Source organism: Coregonus lavaretus (genome assembly GCF_964263955.1).
Source record: "Coregonus lavaretus genome assembly, chromosome: 10".
Lineage (NCBI taxonomy): Eukaryota > Metazoa > Chordata > Actinopteri > Salmoniformes > Salmonidae > Coregonus > Coregonus lavaretus.
The window spans coordinates 43,469,507-43,487,786 of NC_139997.1; the positions used below are offsets into that span (position 1 = coordinate 43,469,507).

At 44.0% G+C, this 18,280-nt stretch overlaps 1 protein-coding gene across 1 annotated transcript; it reads left to right on the forward strand.

Annotated features, from left to right (window-relative positions):
• Positions 1-3,721: 3,721 nt before the first annotated feature.
• On the forward strand, positions 3,722-17,823 carry LOC311136342 (trace amine-associated receptor 6-like; the record flags this gene model as incomplete). The annotated part of the gene is made up of 3 exons (XM_084170450.1): positions 3,722-4,245; positions 4,372-4,514; positions 17,816-17,823. The coding sequence occupies 3 exons, from the start codon at positions 3,722-3,724 to the stop codon at positions 17,821-17,823; spliced, it is 675 nt and encodes a 224-aa protein (XP_084026576.1).
• Between the last annotated feature and the right edge of the window lie 457 nt (positions 17,824-18,280).

Sequence of the window (18,280 nt, forward strand, 5' to 3'; positions counted from 1 at the left end):
CGTGCAGTGGAGGTGATCTTCGTGGGCTATACTCAGCCTTGTCTCAGGGTAGTAAGTTGGTGGTCTGTTGATATCCCTCTAGTGGTGTCGGGGTTGTGCTTTGGCAAAGTGGGTGGGGTTATATCCTGCCTAGTTGGCCCTGTCCGGGGGTATCGTCAGACGGGGCCACAGTGTCCCCCGACCCACCCCTGTCTCAGTCTCCAGTATTAATGCTGCAATAGTCTATGTGCCGGGGGGCTAGGGTCAGTCTGTTATGTCTGGTGTAATTCTCCTGTCTTATCTGGTGTCCTGTGTGAATTTAAGTATGCTCCCTCTAATTCTCTCTCTCCCTCCCCTCCCTGAGGACCTGAGCCCTAGAATCATGCCTCAGGACTACCTAGCCTGACGACTCCTGGCTGTCCCCAGTACACCTAGTCGTGCTGCTGCTCCAGTTTAAAATGTTCTGCCTGCGGCTAGGGAACCCTGACCTGTTCACTGGACGTGCTACCTTGTCCCGGACCTGCTGTTTTCGACTCTCTCTCTCTCTACCGCACCTGCTGTCTCGACCTCTGAATGCTAGGCTATGAAAAGCCAACTGACATTTACTCCTGAGGTACTGGCCTGTTGCACCCTCTACAACCACTGATTATTTTACGCTGCTGGTCATCTATGAGCATTTGAACATCTTGAAGAACAATCTGGGCTTAAATGGCAATGTACTCTTATAATCCCCACCCGGGCACAGCAAGAAGAGGACTGGCCACCCCTCAGAGCCTGGTTCCTCTCTAGGTTTCTTCCTAGGTTCCTGCCTTTCTAAGGAGTTTTTCCTAGCCACCGTGCTTCTACATCTGCATTACTTGCTGTTTGGGGTTTTAGGCTGGGTTTCTGTAAAAAATATTTGTTGAAGTGGTAAAAGAGGATGGTAGCGGTGCCGGCTATGTTATACAAATTCGACGGTCATAAGATGGGGACTTCTAATAGGCCTATGGCACGTCAAGCGAACTGTAGCCTACTGTTCAGATGGGTTCAATCAAACTGAAATCTGGACACTGACCTTAGGTCTATAACCTCTCACGTAGCCTTAATATTATCTTCTGCAGAATTAAGCATTTATTGCAGTAAAATGATACACCAAATGCAGGGTACATTTAGACTCTGAACAGGATTGGATAACTATGATTTCTTTCTTGCAGCATCTTGAGAGAATGTGAATGCGCAGTTAGATACCTACTGCAGAGGTGCTATCTTTATCAGCATCATAAAAGCTGATAGTATTTCAACCACATAAAATATGCATCCAAGCTGAACTGAAATCTCATCAGAAACATGTTGGGTTGTTTTCACAGCTTTCTATTTCCTTATAATTGCTCAAACTGATATGAAAAATGCATTCCCTAAATGTCTTTGCTCTGCAAAAGAAGCAGAGATGACAGAGAATTTTACTGATGTCAAATAAGTATAAATTCTATTAATTTATGACATTATTCTGGTGAGCAAGGGTTTATTTAGTTGTCTAGGGCAACATATAATGACAGAAAAGTGTGATAAATAAAAAAGTATACCAGTTTCATTTAAGGAACGAAGGATTGACAGCCGTCCCATATAGATTGCAAAATAGTTGGGAAGAGATTTTTGACGTACCGATTCCATGGCATAGTGTTTATGAACTGATACGCAAAACGACGCCGGATTCAAAACTTCAAGAATTTTTCAATTTAAATTATTATATAAAATTCTTTCTACCAATAGAATGTTATTTATATGGGGGATACAATCTTCCCAGCTCTGCAGATTTTGCTGCGAAGAGACAGAATCATTAGATCATTTGTTTTGGTACTGTCCATTTGTAGCTTTTTTTTGGACACAGGTCCAGGAATGGCTAAATGATTGCAATATTTACCTGGAGCTAACCCTGCAGATAGCACTACTGGGTAATCTGAAAAGTCATAGTCAATCGATCAATAATATAATAATACTTTTAGAAAAAAAAAATATATTATATTTACAATCTGTAGAAACAATAAGAATAGAAAGGTTCAGAACTTTTGTAAAACATCACAGTACAGTTTAAAAATACATGGCAAATAGAAATACAATAGGGATGGTGTTAAGAGATAGATGGAAGGTGTTGAATGGAGCTGAAGGATGGGACTAATAACAACAACTAATGACAACAAGATAACTAATGTAAAGCATACTGTGTCCATAATAAGTATATAGGTTATAGGTTGAGAGCTTTTGTGAAAGAAAAATATGGCATATAGAAGCAAACCAGATAGACATCATGAAAATGATCGGAGGAAGTTCAGGAGTAAAAACAAACAAAATATAATTAATGTAAATTTTGACTGTCCATAAAATGTAAATAGTATGTATAAGCTGGAAGTAGAGGCCTAAGCATTGTTGTTCACTAGTTTACTCCAATTAGGGAAGGGGTGGTGGGGTTGGAAAGTACTGAAGTTATGCCATCTCTGACTGTAGCGTACAACACATTTTCTGTATTGGGCCTCAGATTTTCACTTTATCACATTTAGTCGGGCGGTTGTAGATGGGTTATTAGCAATTACGGGAGGGTGTGGGTGAACAAACAGCTGACCCGCGCACCACTAGTAGTTCCCATTCACACAATTACTATAAAACAAATCTGTTTTCCTCAGTTAAATATTTGGTGAATGCATGGCGTTGCCTTGTCCTCAGTCCTTCTTTGAATGTTGTGTGCACCATGATGACATGTTAACCTGAATTTAGCTGGTTAATCATAATCATTTCATATTATTATTTGGCACTGGTTATGTACTGTTAATGTAGCAGGTTCTCCCCTTCCTGTCTCCATAATTCAAAATCCCCATATGCTGAGTGTGCGCTTGGGCTTAATAAATACCCTAAATATTGGATCCTGCCTTCACCTCAATTCCTGCACTTTCTCTTAACTAGCCCACTAGTCCTTCCTTTATTTCAATGTTATCATCATTATGCCATTATTATGTGTGTACCCACATGTTATTCCCAACATGTCTCTACAGGTTGTGGATTATGAGCCAAAATGAGCACTGACATCACCCAGAACGGTTAAAGGTTCTGCGTAGTCATCCTATTTCCCCTGTAAAATAGCTTTTGAGTGACCAAAACATCACCCATACTCGTTTTTACAGATTAAAATGCTAAAAATGTTGTCTTATTTTTAACTATTGGCAAGGCTGAAGGACATGTTTTGTGGGCGCAGCAACATCCAATCCTGTCATACATCACATCATGGTTTCACAAATGATTTGTTTATCTGACCATTTGTTTGTTTGTGTGCTCACTTCTATACAGATGTAGGATTTCAAATTTGAGCCAGTTTGGTACAGCATGAAAATAATCCTGCAGCAAGGGGAAATGTGAATTATTATGTGGATTTTTGTAGGGGGTGATGCATTTTTCGTCAGGGAAAATCAATTCAAACATGTGAAAGTGGAAATTACAAACTTCAGAAGCTTTTTTAAACCTCAAATACAAGTTTTACATTACAACATGTTGCAGGAAAGTTCTCCTGCAACATGGTGAACAAATTAAGATCCTACATCTGTATGCTTTGGTGGTGCTTGTGTGTGCAGAGAGACTCTGAGTAGGGGAGTGTCTGTTAGTCACTCAGGGATAAAAAGAGAGGCAGAGCTCAGAGTTTGTCAGAAGGCTGACCTGACAGGGTCACACACAGGACTAAGCAAGAGCAGGACCTCAGCATTTTTAGCCTTTATTACAAATGGAGGAACACAAAGATGTTCAAAACTGTTTTCCAGAACTTAACTCTTCTTGCAGAAAGGTTTTGCTATCGACATCTATTTATATAACACAGTACATATTCTTCTCATTGTTTTCAGCGGTTACAGTATTTTTGAACTTACTGGTGATCATCTCCATCTCTCACTTCAAGCAGCTCCACACTCCAACCAACCTTCTCATCCTCTCTCTGGCTGTGGCAGATCTCCTGGTGGGACTGATTGTGATACCAGTAGGGACCGTAGCAATAATGGAATCATGCTGGTTTCTGGGGAAATATTTCTGTGTGTTTTATGTCTACATCAGTTATTTATTTCTATCCTTATCTATCGGCAATTTGGTCTTGATATCTATTGACCGTTATGTTGCTGTGTGTGATCCCTTATCTTACATCTCTAAAATAACAATAACAAGAATGACATGGTGTATATCCATTACCTGGTGTTGTTGTATCATATACAATACTGCTTTTGTAAAAACCTCTATAAATGTACAAGTACCCAAAAGGTGTTTGGAAGAATGTTATATTTTTTTAGGATTTAACTGGGGTAGCATCATTGACCTTGTAATTACAATGGTTATCCCGTGCTCTATTATTATAACACTTTATTTGAAAATATTTTTTGTCGCCAGATCACAGGCCAGAAAGGTATTTTCAAAAGAGGCTGCCACCAAGTCTGGTGTTAAAACTGTACAGGCAAATAAGAGTCAGAGAAAAGCAGCAAAAACTCTAGGTATTGTAGTTTTCACCTATCTCACTTGTTGGATTCCAATTTGTTTTCTCCAAATTTTTACTCTCCAATCATCAGCTTACTTAAGCTTTCTACCATTTGTTAATTCCTTTATTAATCCAATAGTTTATGCTTTCTTTTATCCATGGTTCAAAGTGACAACTAAACATATTTTAACTCTGAAGTTAAGGCGTTCATAGTTATTATGATTTTATTCCTACATTTGCAAACATAGATTTATATTGTTATTTTAAACTATATTGTTGTTGTAATTGCTTATTTCATGTAACAATACACTGACATGACTTATCTCAGTTATTTGTTGTCATCATAGACACATTTGGTGTTGATTCAGATTGTGTTGTTGATACAGAATGATTTGGCAGGATTGGATTGGAGTGACTTGTTAATTGTAGAAGGCATAAGCTTGTTATAAAGACATAGTCATTTTGGGTTGTACATTCCAAAGACCAAAGCCTGTGGTTGTTCCATGTTATTTAATGATGCATAGTATGTCAGTACTGTAAAAGTAAAGTACATTTTGAGGACTTCATAATCATTCTATATGTTGTTTAACACCACCATCTAGTGGCTCATTGGCAACACAATGTCTTCAACAAGTGTAGTAAAGGTGAAATGCAAAGGTAAAATAAAGGAAACACCATCTTACAAAATAATATGCATCTTAATAGGCCGTTTGGACACCACTAACCAGAAGAACTTCAATGCACCTTGGCATAGATTCTAAAAGTGTCTGGAACTCTATTGGAGGAATGTGACACCATTCTTCCACGAGCAATTCAATCATTTGGGGGAATGGTGGTGGAAAATACTGTCTCAGGCGCCGCTCCAGAATCTCCCATAAGTATTGAATTATTTTGAGATCTGTTGACTGAGACAACCATGGTACATGGTTGACACAGATTTCATGCTCATCAAACCATTCAGTGACCTGTGGATGGGGCCATTGTCATCCTATGGGGGCATAGCCATGGTAGCCAAGATAATGGCCTACCCAGCATTTTTATACATGACCCTAAGCATGATGGGATGTTAATTGCTTAATTAACTCAGTAACCACACCTGTGTGGAAGCACCTGCTTTCAAAATACTTTGTATCCCTCATTTACTGAAGTGTTTCCATTATTTTGTCAGTTAGCTGTACAATACTGCATGATATAAGATCAAGTCCAGGTCTAACTCAATGGTGTATTGTGTAAGAATTTGATGGTAAAATGTAAATTCATGCAATTATGACATAAATAAAGATTTACACAATCACAGGATTTTGTGCAAGGTATGTTAACTGTCACAATACAGTAGTTAGACTTGCATTATACATGTTCCTAGAGCCCATGGTTTGGGAGCTACTGTTGAAGCTGTTGAGGAGGGATAACTTGATTAAATGGCTTAGAGTGAATTATTCCAAAATAGTTTTTTTGTTTGTTGGTGAAATGTTATTTTATAAGGTAATCACGTGAAATGCTTTTCATATCATTGATTGATAAAACTGAACTGAACAGGAAATCACATTTCTTAGTCACTTCTTTTGTAATGAGAGAAAGAAGACACCAGAAAAGAAAAAAAAAACATCAAAGGGGTGATTGGGTCAGAGTACAGTGTGGTTGTTCTGATGTCTGACAAATAGCATTTGTCCCCACGATATACTGTAACTGAATCTAAGTCTCCCTTAACTTGAATACGTTTTTTTCATAATTCAGTTCAGTTAGACATTTTTACAAATCTATACAATGTTCATACTGTCAACTTTCCTACAACCTGGCCAACTGACATGTGCCTTGCAGTCATGTCTCCAGAGGCTGTGGATTATGGTCCAAACTGAGTACTGACATCACCCAGTACAGTTAATGGTCCTGCACAGTCACCTTATGTCCAATGTAAAATAACCTTTGAGTGACCAAAACACCACCATAATATTATTCCCAGATTAAAATGTTCAGAATTGGAGAAAATGTACCTTTACTCTCATCTCTTACCCATCATTAATGCTGAATGACAGGCTAGATGGGCTCAGCAACATCCAATCCTGTCATACATCTATGGACCTCTATGTTGCTGTGTTTGATCCCTTATTGTCCCACTCTAAAGTAACAATACGAATAAGAATTTGTTGTATATCCATTACCTGGTGTTGTTGTATCATATACAATGCTGTTATGATAAATGGCTCCCTAAATAAGCAAAAGGTATGCCGTAGGTGTTATGAAGAACGTTTTATGGTTATAGGATTGTGCAGTGCTTTAATTGGTAAATTGGGAGGTGGCGGAACAAAAAGTGAGCCCGAGAGGGGGTGACCTGGGGGGCTCTGAGGTACAAATCACCATTATAATAAAGCATTGCGTGTATTATCATCGATTTGGAGTACTGGCATGCAGTAGAGTAGAGGCGCTTGGAGAAGTTGCACACATGGGGATAATTTTTGTAGCCTAGGGTCCACAGAAAATGTTACCTATTTTTTTTTTTTTGTCATTTTTTTGTCAGCGACTTACATGAGCAATTAGGGTTAAGTGCCTTGCTCAAGGGCACATCGACAGATTTTTCACCTAGTCAGTTCAGGGATTAGAACCAGTGACTTTTAGGTTACTGGCACAACGCTCTTAACCACTAAGCTACCTGCCGCCCAGTTCAAATTCTACATGATTTTAGAATACTTTTGAATACCTCACAAATGATCGAAATGAAAGGCTACTTTGACACTGACAAACTGAGATCAATAAAAACAACCTTGTCTTGAATCCATCAATGTGGAGACACACATAATGTACAATATGAGGAGGAACTTATAGTCCTAAAAAAGCTTTCCAGTTTTACTGACTCACCCAATAATGCGCAACTCATTAATCAGCGATGGCCAATGCTCTCGTGCCAAAACCTTATCTCTCTCTTGTTTTACTTTGTAAAACCATGCTGTTCGCTCAATAGGCCTATTTGGAAGTTGATAACTTTGTAGCGTACAGACAGATTAGTATTCTCTTTTCAGGAGGATCCATTTGCTTTCCAATATTGCGAAAGGCCTGTTTTGGCTGCATGCTGTTCACTGACAGATGTGCCACGCGTTCCCGACTTTAAGCATGACTTGTGATTGGGCTACACACAGCTATAAAAAAATCCTCTGTGGCTAAATGATATGCCTACTGCTGGTGTAGTATTGGAAATTATTTCATTTATTTCTGAACAGAAAGCAGTAATTCTACAGTACAACTGGCAAATGTAGCCTATTTCAATTCATCAGGGGAGCTGCACTTGCAACATGTAGCTCTCCAGGAACAGGGTTGGAGAGCCCTGCTCTATACAGTCCAAACAATGTGTTTTGTTTGACAGTATACTTGACAATATATCCACTAGCTAGCTAGCCATTCACACCCTTAGTGGCGTAACATGAGGGATATGAACCCGGTTTGAGGGCAGACACTGGTTTTCAAGTTTGCAGGCAGGGCTATCTGATCACGTTACAATTACCGACTCATGTCCATTACATTCATCCCCCTTTGACCTCCTCCCCCATGAGAGACCGCCCCACGTTGGGTGTCATTGTAACACGCAGGATATGAACCCAGGTCTCCCATGGGCGCAACCAACATCTTTAGACCATTAGACCAAGAGGAAAAGATGAAACCAGGCCAGCGGGTGAGTGACTGTCTGAGACTGTGGTTTTGAGACTCGTGGAGTCTTACATGGACAAAGGCAGAAATGTGACCACGGACAACTTCTTCACATCAATTTCACTGGCAAACAAGTTGATTGCAAAGAAGAAAAGCCTGCTCAGAACAGTGAACAAACAAAGCCGGAGCTGCCCCCCCTGCGCAAAACAACATACCAGAGGAGCTGTACTCCACATCAGTGATGGAGAGTGGTAAAGCAACACTTATGGTGTACAGATGTAAAATAAATACAAGTGTTTGAAACCTCAGCACCATGCATCCCACTGGATCTGGCATGTGAGCTTCGTGAAAACCACATGAACGCGAAGAAAGAAGCTACAGCCGCAAAGCAGGCCACAGGTCCTGCTCTCCCTCTTCCCCAAGCACCACAGCTCCCACTTAGGAAAAATAAGACATTTACATTTACATTTTAGTCATTTAGCAGACGCTCTTATCCAGAGCGACTTACAGGAGCAATTAGGGTTAAGTGCCTTGCTCAAGGGCACATTTACGTCATTTAGCAGACGCTCTTATCCAGAGCGACTACAAATTGGTGCATTCACCCTATAGCCAGTGGGATAACCACTTTACAATTATACTTTTTTTTTTTTTTTGGGGGGGGGGGGGGGGGGGGGGGTAGAAGGAGTACTTTATCCTATCCCAGGTGTTCCTTAAAGAGGTGGGGTTTCAAATGTCTCCGGAAGGTGGTGAGTGACTCCGCTGTCCTGGCGTCGTGAGGGAGCTTGTTCCACCATTGGGGTGCCAGAGCAGCGAACAGCTTTGACTGGGCTGAGCGGGAACTATGCTTCCGCAGAGGAAGGGGAGCCAGCAGGCCAGAGGTGGATGAACGCAATGCCCTCGCCTGGGTGTAGGGACTGATCAGAGCCTGAAGGTACGGAGGTGCCGTTCCCCTCACTGCTCCATAGGCAAGCACCATGGTCTTGTAACGGATGCGAGCTTCAACTGGAAGCCAGTGGAGTGTGCGGAGGAGGGGGGTGACGTGAGAGAACTTGGGAAGGTTGAACACCAGACGGGCTGCGGCATTCTGGATGAGTTGTAGGGGTTTAATGGCACAGGCAGGGAGCCCAGCCAACAGCGAGTTGCAGTAATCCAGACGGGAGATGACAAGTGCCTGGATTAGGACCTGTGCCGCTTCCTGTGTAAGGCAGGGTCGTACTCTCCGAATGTTGTAGAGCATGAACCTGCAGGATCGGGTCACCGCCTTGATGTTGGCGGAGAACGACAGGGTGTTGTCCAGGGTCACGCCAAGGCTCTTCGCACTCTGGGAGGAGGACACAACGGAGTTGTCAACCGTGATGGCGAGATCATGGAACGGGCAGTCCTTCCCCGGGAGGAAGAGCAGCTCCGTCTTGCCAGGGTTCAGCTTGAGGTGGTGATCCGTCATCCATACTGATATGACGGCCAGACATGCAGAGATGCGATTCGCCACCTGGTTATCAGAAGGGGGAAAGGAGAAGATTAGTTGTGTATCGTCAGCGTAGCAATGATAGGAGAGGCCATGTGAGGATATGACAGAGCCAAGTGACTTGGTGTATAGGGAGAAAAGGAGAGGGCCTAGAACTGAGCCCTGGGGGACACCAGGGGTGAGAGCACGTGGTGCGGAGACAGCTTCTCGCCACGCCACTTGGTAGGAGCGACCGGTCAGGTAGGACGCAATCCAGGAGTGAGCCGCGCCGGAGATGCCCAGCTCGGAGAGGGTGGAGAGGAGGATCTGATGGTTCACTGTATCAAAGGCAGCAGACAGGTATAGAAGGACAAGAGCAGAGGAGAGAGAGTTAGCTTTAGCAGTGCGGAGAGCCTCCGTGACACAGAGAAGAGCAGTCTCATTTGAATGACCAGTCCTGAAACCTGACTGGTTTGGATCAAGAAGGTCATTCTGAGAGAGATAGCAAGAGAGTTGGCTAAAGACGGCACGCTCAATAGTTTTGGAAAGAAAAGAAAGAAGGGATACTGGTCTGTAGTTGTTGACATCAGTGGGATCGAGTGTTGGTTTTTTGAGAAGGGGTGCAACTCTCACTCTCTTGAAGACGGAAGGGACATGGCCAGCGGTCAAGGATGAGTTGATCAGCGAGGTGAGGTAAGGGAGAAGGTCACCGGAGATGGTCTGGAGAAGAGAGGAGGGGATGGGGTCAAGCGGGCAGGTTGTTGGGCGGCCTGCAGTCACTAGTCGCAAGATTTTATCTGGAGAGAGAGGGGAGAAAGAAGTCAAAGCATAGGGTAGGGCAGTGTGAGCAGGACCAGCAGTGTCATTAGACTTAACAAACGAGGATCGGATGTCGTCAACCTTCTTTTCAAAGTGGTTGACAAAGTCATCCACAGAGAGGGAGGAGGGGGGGGGGAGGATTCAGCAGTGAGGAGAATGTGGCAAAGAGCTTCCTAGGGTTAGAGGCAGATGCTTGGAATTTAGAGTGGTAGAAAGTGGCCTTAGCAGCAGAAACAGATGAAGAAAATGTAGAGAGGAGGGAGTGAAAAGATGCCAGGTCGGCAGGGAGTTTAGTTTTCTTCCATTTCCGCTCAGCTGCCCGGAGCTCTGTTCTGTGAGCTCGCAATGAGTCATCAAGCCACAGAGCTGGAGGGGAGGACCGAGCCGGCCGGGAGGATAGGGGACACAGGGAGTCAAAGGATGCAGAAAGGGAGGAGAGGAGGGTTGAGGAGGCAGAATCAGGAGATTGGAGGGAGAAGGATTGAGCAGAGGGAAGAGATGATAGGATGGAAGAGGAGAGAGTAGCGGGAGAGAGAGAGCGAAGGTTGCGGCGGCGCATTACCATCTGTGTAGGGGCAGAGTGAGTAGTGTTGGAGGAGAGCGAGAGAGAAAAGGATACAAAGTAGTGGTCAGAGACATGGAGGGGAGTTGCAGTGAGATTAGTAGAAGAGCAACATCTAGTAAAGATGAAGTCAAGCGTATTGCCTGCCTTGTGAGTGGGGGGGGATGGTGAGAGGGTGAGGTCAAAAGAGGAGAGGAGTGGAAAGAAGGAGGCAGAGAGAAATGAGTCAAATGTAGACGTGGGGTGGTTGAAATCCCCCAAGACTGTGAAGGGTGAGCCATCCTCAGGAAAGGAACTTATCAAGGCGTCAAGCTCATTGATGAACTCTCCAAGGGAACCTGGAGGGCGATAGATGACAAGGATATTAAGCTTAAATGGGCTAGTGACTGTGACAGCGTGGAATTCAAATGAGGAGATAGACAGATGGGTTAGGGGAAAAATTGAGAATGACCACTTGGGAGAGATGAGGATTCCTGTGCCACCACCCCTCTGACCAGATGCTCTCGGGGTATGCGAGAACACATGGTCAGATGAGGAGAGAGCAGTAGGAGTAGCAGTGTTTTCAGTGGTAATCCATGTTTCCGTCAGTGCCAGGAAGTCGAGGGACTGGAGGGTGGCATAGGCTGGGATGAAGTCAGCCTTGTTGGCGGCAGAACGGCAGTTCCAGAGGCTGCCTGAGACCTGGAACTCCAGGTGTGTGGTGCGTGCAGGGACCACCAGGTTAGAGAGGCAGCCGCCACGCGGTGTGAGGCGTTTGTGTAGCCTGTGCGGAGAGGAGAGAACAGGGATAGGCAGAGGCATAGTTGACAGGCTGCAGCAGATGGCTACAATAATGCAGAGGAGATCGGGATGAAATGAACTAAACATCAGGGAAAGGAGAGAGCAGGCCTCCCTCACCAAAAAAAAAAAATATATATAACTCTCCCAACTTCCACCTCAGAAACTATAATTGTTTCACTGAACCACCCGAGTAAAACTCTCCCAACTTCCACTTTAGAAATTAGAATTGTTGTAAACTACAGCAGACTGTTATCAGTAGCTGTAATTAAGTACAGCAGCTACCAACCACCTAACGTTAATGCCTCGGATGAGGTTAGAAAAACAGCTGAATGGTAGCAGCTAGCTGGCTCAATCACAGGTACTCTTAAGCATGAAATAACATTGGAAACAATTAACCATAGTTGCAAAAAGTTACCAGTAGCTACCCGCTAGCTAGCTAGCTTTGTTGGTCCAAGTAGTGGGTAGGCTAGCCTCGTGCTTCGCCGGAGTCCGCCGAATACAGTCCTTACCTACAATAATTACCTACAATAACCTTCAATAACTACCTGAGTAAACTACCTATAATACCTAACTACAATACCTACCTACAATCTAAATACATGGTTTAAGCTTTACTCAACACCATATAAGAAGCCAAGCTTACCTCCTGCTAGAGAAAACACAACCTCTCCCGTCAGCATCCCAGTCTATACATAAGACACAATGTCAAGTTGGCAGGTGCACACAAAACAAGGCCCATGAAAACTGTGTTCAGTGCAACTGATTTGTTTGTAGGGCTTGCTCACACAAATCCCCGAAGCTGTGTGCTGACTGTGGACCCGAACCATAAAGAGAAGAAACAATTTATTCATGTTTAAAGGCAAAGGTATAAGGGCACAATACAGTGTCTGATACAATCAACAAATTAATGTTTATATATATTGTCATGAACATACAGTATTTCCACAAATATTTATTTATGCAATCAATGTCACGGATTCCCCCGGTACTGCTGCTCATTCCGTTCACCAGTTCCGGAGGTCTACGTCACCGGCTTTCTAGGCGTCACTGACATGGATCACTACCACCAACAGTCTGGTCTTGTCTCATTATGCACACCTGGTTCCCATTCCCCCTGATTAGTATGTGTATATATGTGCCCTCTGTTCCCCATTGTCCTTGTCGATTATTGTCCCATGTCTGTTGGTCTCGTGAGTACCGTGTATTGTGCTCTTGTTGTTTACGGGTCTCGTCCCGTGTATTGTGTAGAGGTTACACCTCGCTCTTTGTTTGGGTTACATCCCTTTTGAAAATATATATGTGTTTGTGTTGGAAGGAGTAATAAAACCCCTAATACGTATTCCTGCGCCTGTCTTCTAATCATTATACAACGTGACAATCAATTATTTACAATTGTTCATGCACTGGTGCTTGTGTTTAGGAATACAGCGAATAATTTGACCTGCTCACCTGGCTGTTTATATTATTATTATTATCATCTTTTTAGTTTCTACTTTGTCAAAAGAAGCTGAAACTGGACTTTATGAATTACTATAACTCCATTACTAATTGAATCTACAAATAAAGTTGATCAAATGGACTACACTAATGTTTTTATTGTAAGGGAATTGAAAATAGGCTATACGCCTACGATTTTCCATGACTTTGTAGAATTATACAAAACATATCCTTGACTCTATCGTAACAAAGAACTTTTAAAAAAAAGAAGATATATTGCCATGAATATTTCTTCATGCAATTAATCATTTACAATAGTTTATGCACTAATTTTATCAAGCATGTATTTATCCCGAGGGATAAATTGCTCTACCAACTGAGCTACATCCCTGCCGGCCATTCCCTCCCCTACCCTGGACGACGCTGGGCCAATTGTGTGCCGCCTCATGGGTCTCCCGGTCGCGGCCTGCTACGACAGAGCCTGGATTCGAACCAGGATCTCTAGTGGCACAGCTAGCACTGCGATGCAGTGCGCCTTAGGCCACTGCGCCACACCAAACCTTTTTTGAAGTACTCAGAGGACCGTTATTAGCATGTTTTAACCACTCCTATAAACATTTTAAATTATCAGATACTCAACAAGAAAGTCTGATTTCATTATTACTGAAACAGGACCCAATATGTATATATAAAGATCTAGTCCATAAAAAAAATTGGAGGCCCCTTACACTTCAGTGTTATAATGCAAAAATTCTAGCAAAATGTATAGCGAATTGAAAAGGTGTTGTCGGATATTATTCATCCTAATCAGACAGGTTTTTAAATGGACGACACATTGTAGATAATATAAGACAAGTACTGGAAACAATAGAATCAATTGAATTTACCACAGGTGGACGCCAAACAAGTTGTAGAAACATCTCAAGAATGATCAATGGAAACAGGATGCACCTGAGCTCAATTTCGAGTCTCATAACAAAGGGCCTAAATACTATTTTAATACATTTTTTTAAAAACTTTGTCATTGGGGTATTGTTTGTAGATTGATGGGGATTTTTCATTTATTTAATCCATTTTTGTCACGCCCTGACTCAGGGGACTCTAATATGTTGAGTCAGGGTGTGTATATTCTTTGTTGTGTATGTTGTATTATCTAGTATGTGTATTTCTATGTTGGCCGGTGTGGTTCCCAATCAGAGGCAGCTGTCGCTCGTTGTCTCTGATTGGGGATAATACTTAAGCAGCCTATTGGCACTGTCTAGTTGTGGGATCTTGTTCCGTGTAAGGTATGTTGTGTGTTCTACCTTGGACTTCACGTTTCGTTTGTTGTTTTTTCGTGGTGTTTATAAGTTAATAAACATGTACGTATATCACGCTGCGCCTTGGTCTGCCCCGTCATTCAACGAACGTGACAGAAGATCCCACCAAATGAGGACCAAGCAGCGTGCCCAGGCGGAGCGAATAGCCATTTCACAGGTGGGCAAATTGTGGTCATGGGGAGAGATATTCGCGGGGAAAGGACCATGGGCTAAGGTAGATGCCCAGGCAGGAGAGGAGCAACGGCAACACGGAGGAGGCCGGTCGAGGAGGAAGCCCGAGAAGCAGGGTGGGCACACAGGGTGGTTGGCGGAGCCTAGGGTTAGAGCAGAGCCAACTCCCCGTACTCACGCGAGGAAGCGTATGACTGGGCAAGCTCCGTGTCGCCAGAGCGCCGGCACAGTCCTGTACGTCCTGTGCGAAGATGGGCATCCAGCCAGGACAGGGTGTGCCGGCTCAACGCTCCTGGTCTCCAGTATGCCTCCACGGTCCCGCATATCCTGCGCCAGTTCTACGAACTGTATCGCCAGTGCACGTGCACAGCCCAGTGCGTCCTGTTCTGATGCCTCACACATACTGTGCGGAACTAGGCATTCAGCCAGGACGGGTTGTGCCAGCTCTCCGCTCCAGACCTCCAGTCCGCCTCCACAGTCCGGCCCGGCCTGTTCCTGCTCCTCGCACCAAGCCAGTGGTGCGCGTCGCCAGCCCGGCCCGGCCTGTTCCTGCTCCTCGCACCAAGCCAGTGGTGCGCGTCGCCAGCCCGGCCCGGCCTGTTCCTGCTCCTCGCACCAAGCCAGTGGTGCGCGTCGCCAGTCCGGCCCGGCCTGTTCCTGCTCTTCGCACCAAGCCAGTGGTGCGCGTCGCCAGTCCGGCCCGGCCTGTTCCGGCTCCTCGCACCAGACCAGTGGTGCGTTTGTCCAGTCCGGCACGGCCCGTGCCCGTTCCACTGGTGCCCAGTCCAGTTCCGGTCAGCGGCTCCAGTCCAGACCATGACGTCAGCCCCTCTCCAGGTTTGGGGTCTCCCACACCAGGGTCCAGACAGGGCCTGGCGTATCGTGGGAGGAAGGAGAGGGGAAGTAGCGCGCCGAGGTCCAGACCAGACCATGGGCGCAAAAGGGAGGCGGAGAGTGAGAGGTCGTCACGCCCCGAGCCGGATCCGCACCTTTGGGGGGGGGGTACAAGAGGTGGGGTTTCAAGTGTCTCCGGAAGGTGGTGAGTGACTCCGCTGTCCTGGCGTCGTGAGGGAGCTTGTTCCACCATTGGGGTGCCAAACTTCACGTTTCGTTTGTTTTGTCGTGGTGTTTATAAGTTAATAAACATGTACGTATATCACGCTGAGCCTTGGTCTGACCCATCATTCAATGAACGTGACAATTTTAGAATAAGGCAGAAATGTAATTAAATGTGGAAAAAGTCAAGGAAAAGTATACAGTGCATTCAGAAAGTATTCAGACCCCTTCCCCATTTCCCCATTTTCTTACGTTACAGACTTATTCTAAAATGGATTAAATAAACAATTTCCTCAGCAATGTACACACAATAACTCATAATGACAAAGCAAAAACAGGTTTTTAGACATATTTGCAAATTTATTAAAAAAAAAAAACTGAAATACCTTATTTACGTAAGATTTCTGATCCTTTGCTATGAGAGCTCATGTGCATCCTGTTTCCATTCATAATCCTTGAGATGTTTCTACAACTTGATTGGAGTCCACCTGTGGTAAATTAAATTGATTGGACATGATTTGGAAAGGCACTCACCTGTCTATATAAGGTCCCACAGTTGACAGTGCATGTCAGAGCAAAAACCAAGCCATGAGGTCGAAGGAATTGTCCGTAGAGCTCCGAGACAGGATTGTGTCGAGGCCTCCATCATTCTTAAATGGAAGAAGTTTGGAACCACCAAAAACCCGATGGTCACCCTGACAGAGCTATAGAGTTCCTCTGTGGAGATGGGAGAACCTTCCAGAAAGACAACCATCTCCGCAGTACTCCACCAATCAGGCCTTTATGGTGGACTTGCCAGACGGAAGCAACTCTTCAGTAAAAGGCACATGACAGCCCGCTTGGAGTTTGCCAAAAGGCACCTAAAGACTCTCAGAGAAACAAGATTCTCTGGTCTGATGAAACCAAGATTGAACTCTTTGGCCTGAATGCCAAGCGTCACATCTGGAGGAAATCTGGAACCATCCCTATGGTGAAGCATGGTGGTGGCAACATCATGCTGGGGGGATGTTTTTCAGCTGCAGGGACTGGGAGAATAGTCAGGATCGAGGCAAAGATGAATGGAGCAAAGTACAGAGAGATCCATGATGAAAACCTGCTCCAGAGCGCTCAGGCCCTCAGACTGGGGCAAAGGTTCACCTTCCAACAGGACAACAACCCTAAGCACACAGCCAAGACAATGCAGGAGTGGCTTCGGGACAAGTCTCTGAATGTCCTTAAGTCACCCAGCCAGAGCCCGGACTTGAACCCGATCGAACATCTCTGGAGAGACCTGAAAATAACGGAGCAGCAAATGCTCCCCATCCAACCTGACAGAGCTTGAGAGGATCTGCAGAGAAGAATGGGAGAAACTCCCCAAATACAGGTGTGCCAGGCTTGTAGCGTCATACCCAAGAAGACTCGAGGCTGTAGTTGCTGCCAAAGGTGTTTCAACAAAGTACTGAGTAAAGGGTCTGAATACTTATGTAAATATATTTTCCGTTTTTTATTTTTAATAAATTAGCAATAGTTTCTAAAAATCAGTTTTTGCTTTGTCATTATGGGGTATTGTGTGTAGATTGATGAAGGAAAAAAAAACGATTTAATACATTTTTGAATAAGGCTGTAACCTGATGGGTTCTGACTTCTACACTTGAAATATGAAATATCCTTATTCATGTTACTGATGAAGAGAGGGGAATGCAGAAAGTTTACATTTTGTCAGAACATTTTATTGTTAGATATTAGGTATCCTATGGAGAGGAGAAGGTGCCACAGTCGTGTTTCAGTTGTTGGGTTGTAATTTGAAATACTTGCTACACTAGATTTTAATGGTAATATATAGGAGGAATATATATGGTGGGGTCAATGGAGGTTGGATATGAGCCAGGGGCTTGGAATGTTACTAAGTAACAGAAAATGCAATCACATGGTTGCGGTCACTGACAAGGGTGGATAGCTGTGGATTAGTGAGGAATGGGGGCTGAGGTCAGGTCAGGTCACATGAAGGGAGAAGGAACAGTTTATTACCAATATCACTTAACTTCCTGTCTAGCAACAGATATGTATTGGCTGGCATGATGTGTAAGGAGTAGACTCAGCATAGGAGGAAGGTTTAAATACCAGTACTTGTGTAAATATGATTTTGTCTTATGCAGCTGTGTGACCCAGTGGGTAAATACACTTGTTTTGAGCTTTACTAGTCATCCGTGAGTTTCACTCTGTCTATTTAGAACCTAACAAACCAAACAAAATGTGGAAATAGTCAAGGGGTCTGAATACTTTCCGAAGGCATTGCAGCTGTGCAGCGACACTCCACATCCAAGTCACATTCAAGTCACAAAAACCATCAAGCGCTATGATAAAACTGGCTCTCATGAGGACTGCCACAGGAAAGGAAGACCCAGAGTTACCTCTGCTGCAGAGGATAAGTTCATTAGAGTTAGCAGCCTCAGAAATTGCAGCCCAAATAAATGCTTCACAGAGTTCAAGCAACAGACACATCTCAACATCAACTGTTCAGAGGAGACTGCGTGAATATGGCCTTCATGGTCAAATTACTGCAAAGAAACCACTACTAAAAGACACCAATAATAAGAAGAGACTTGCTTGGGCCAAGAAAC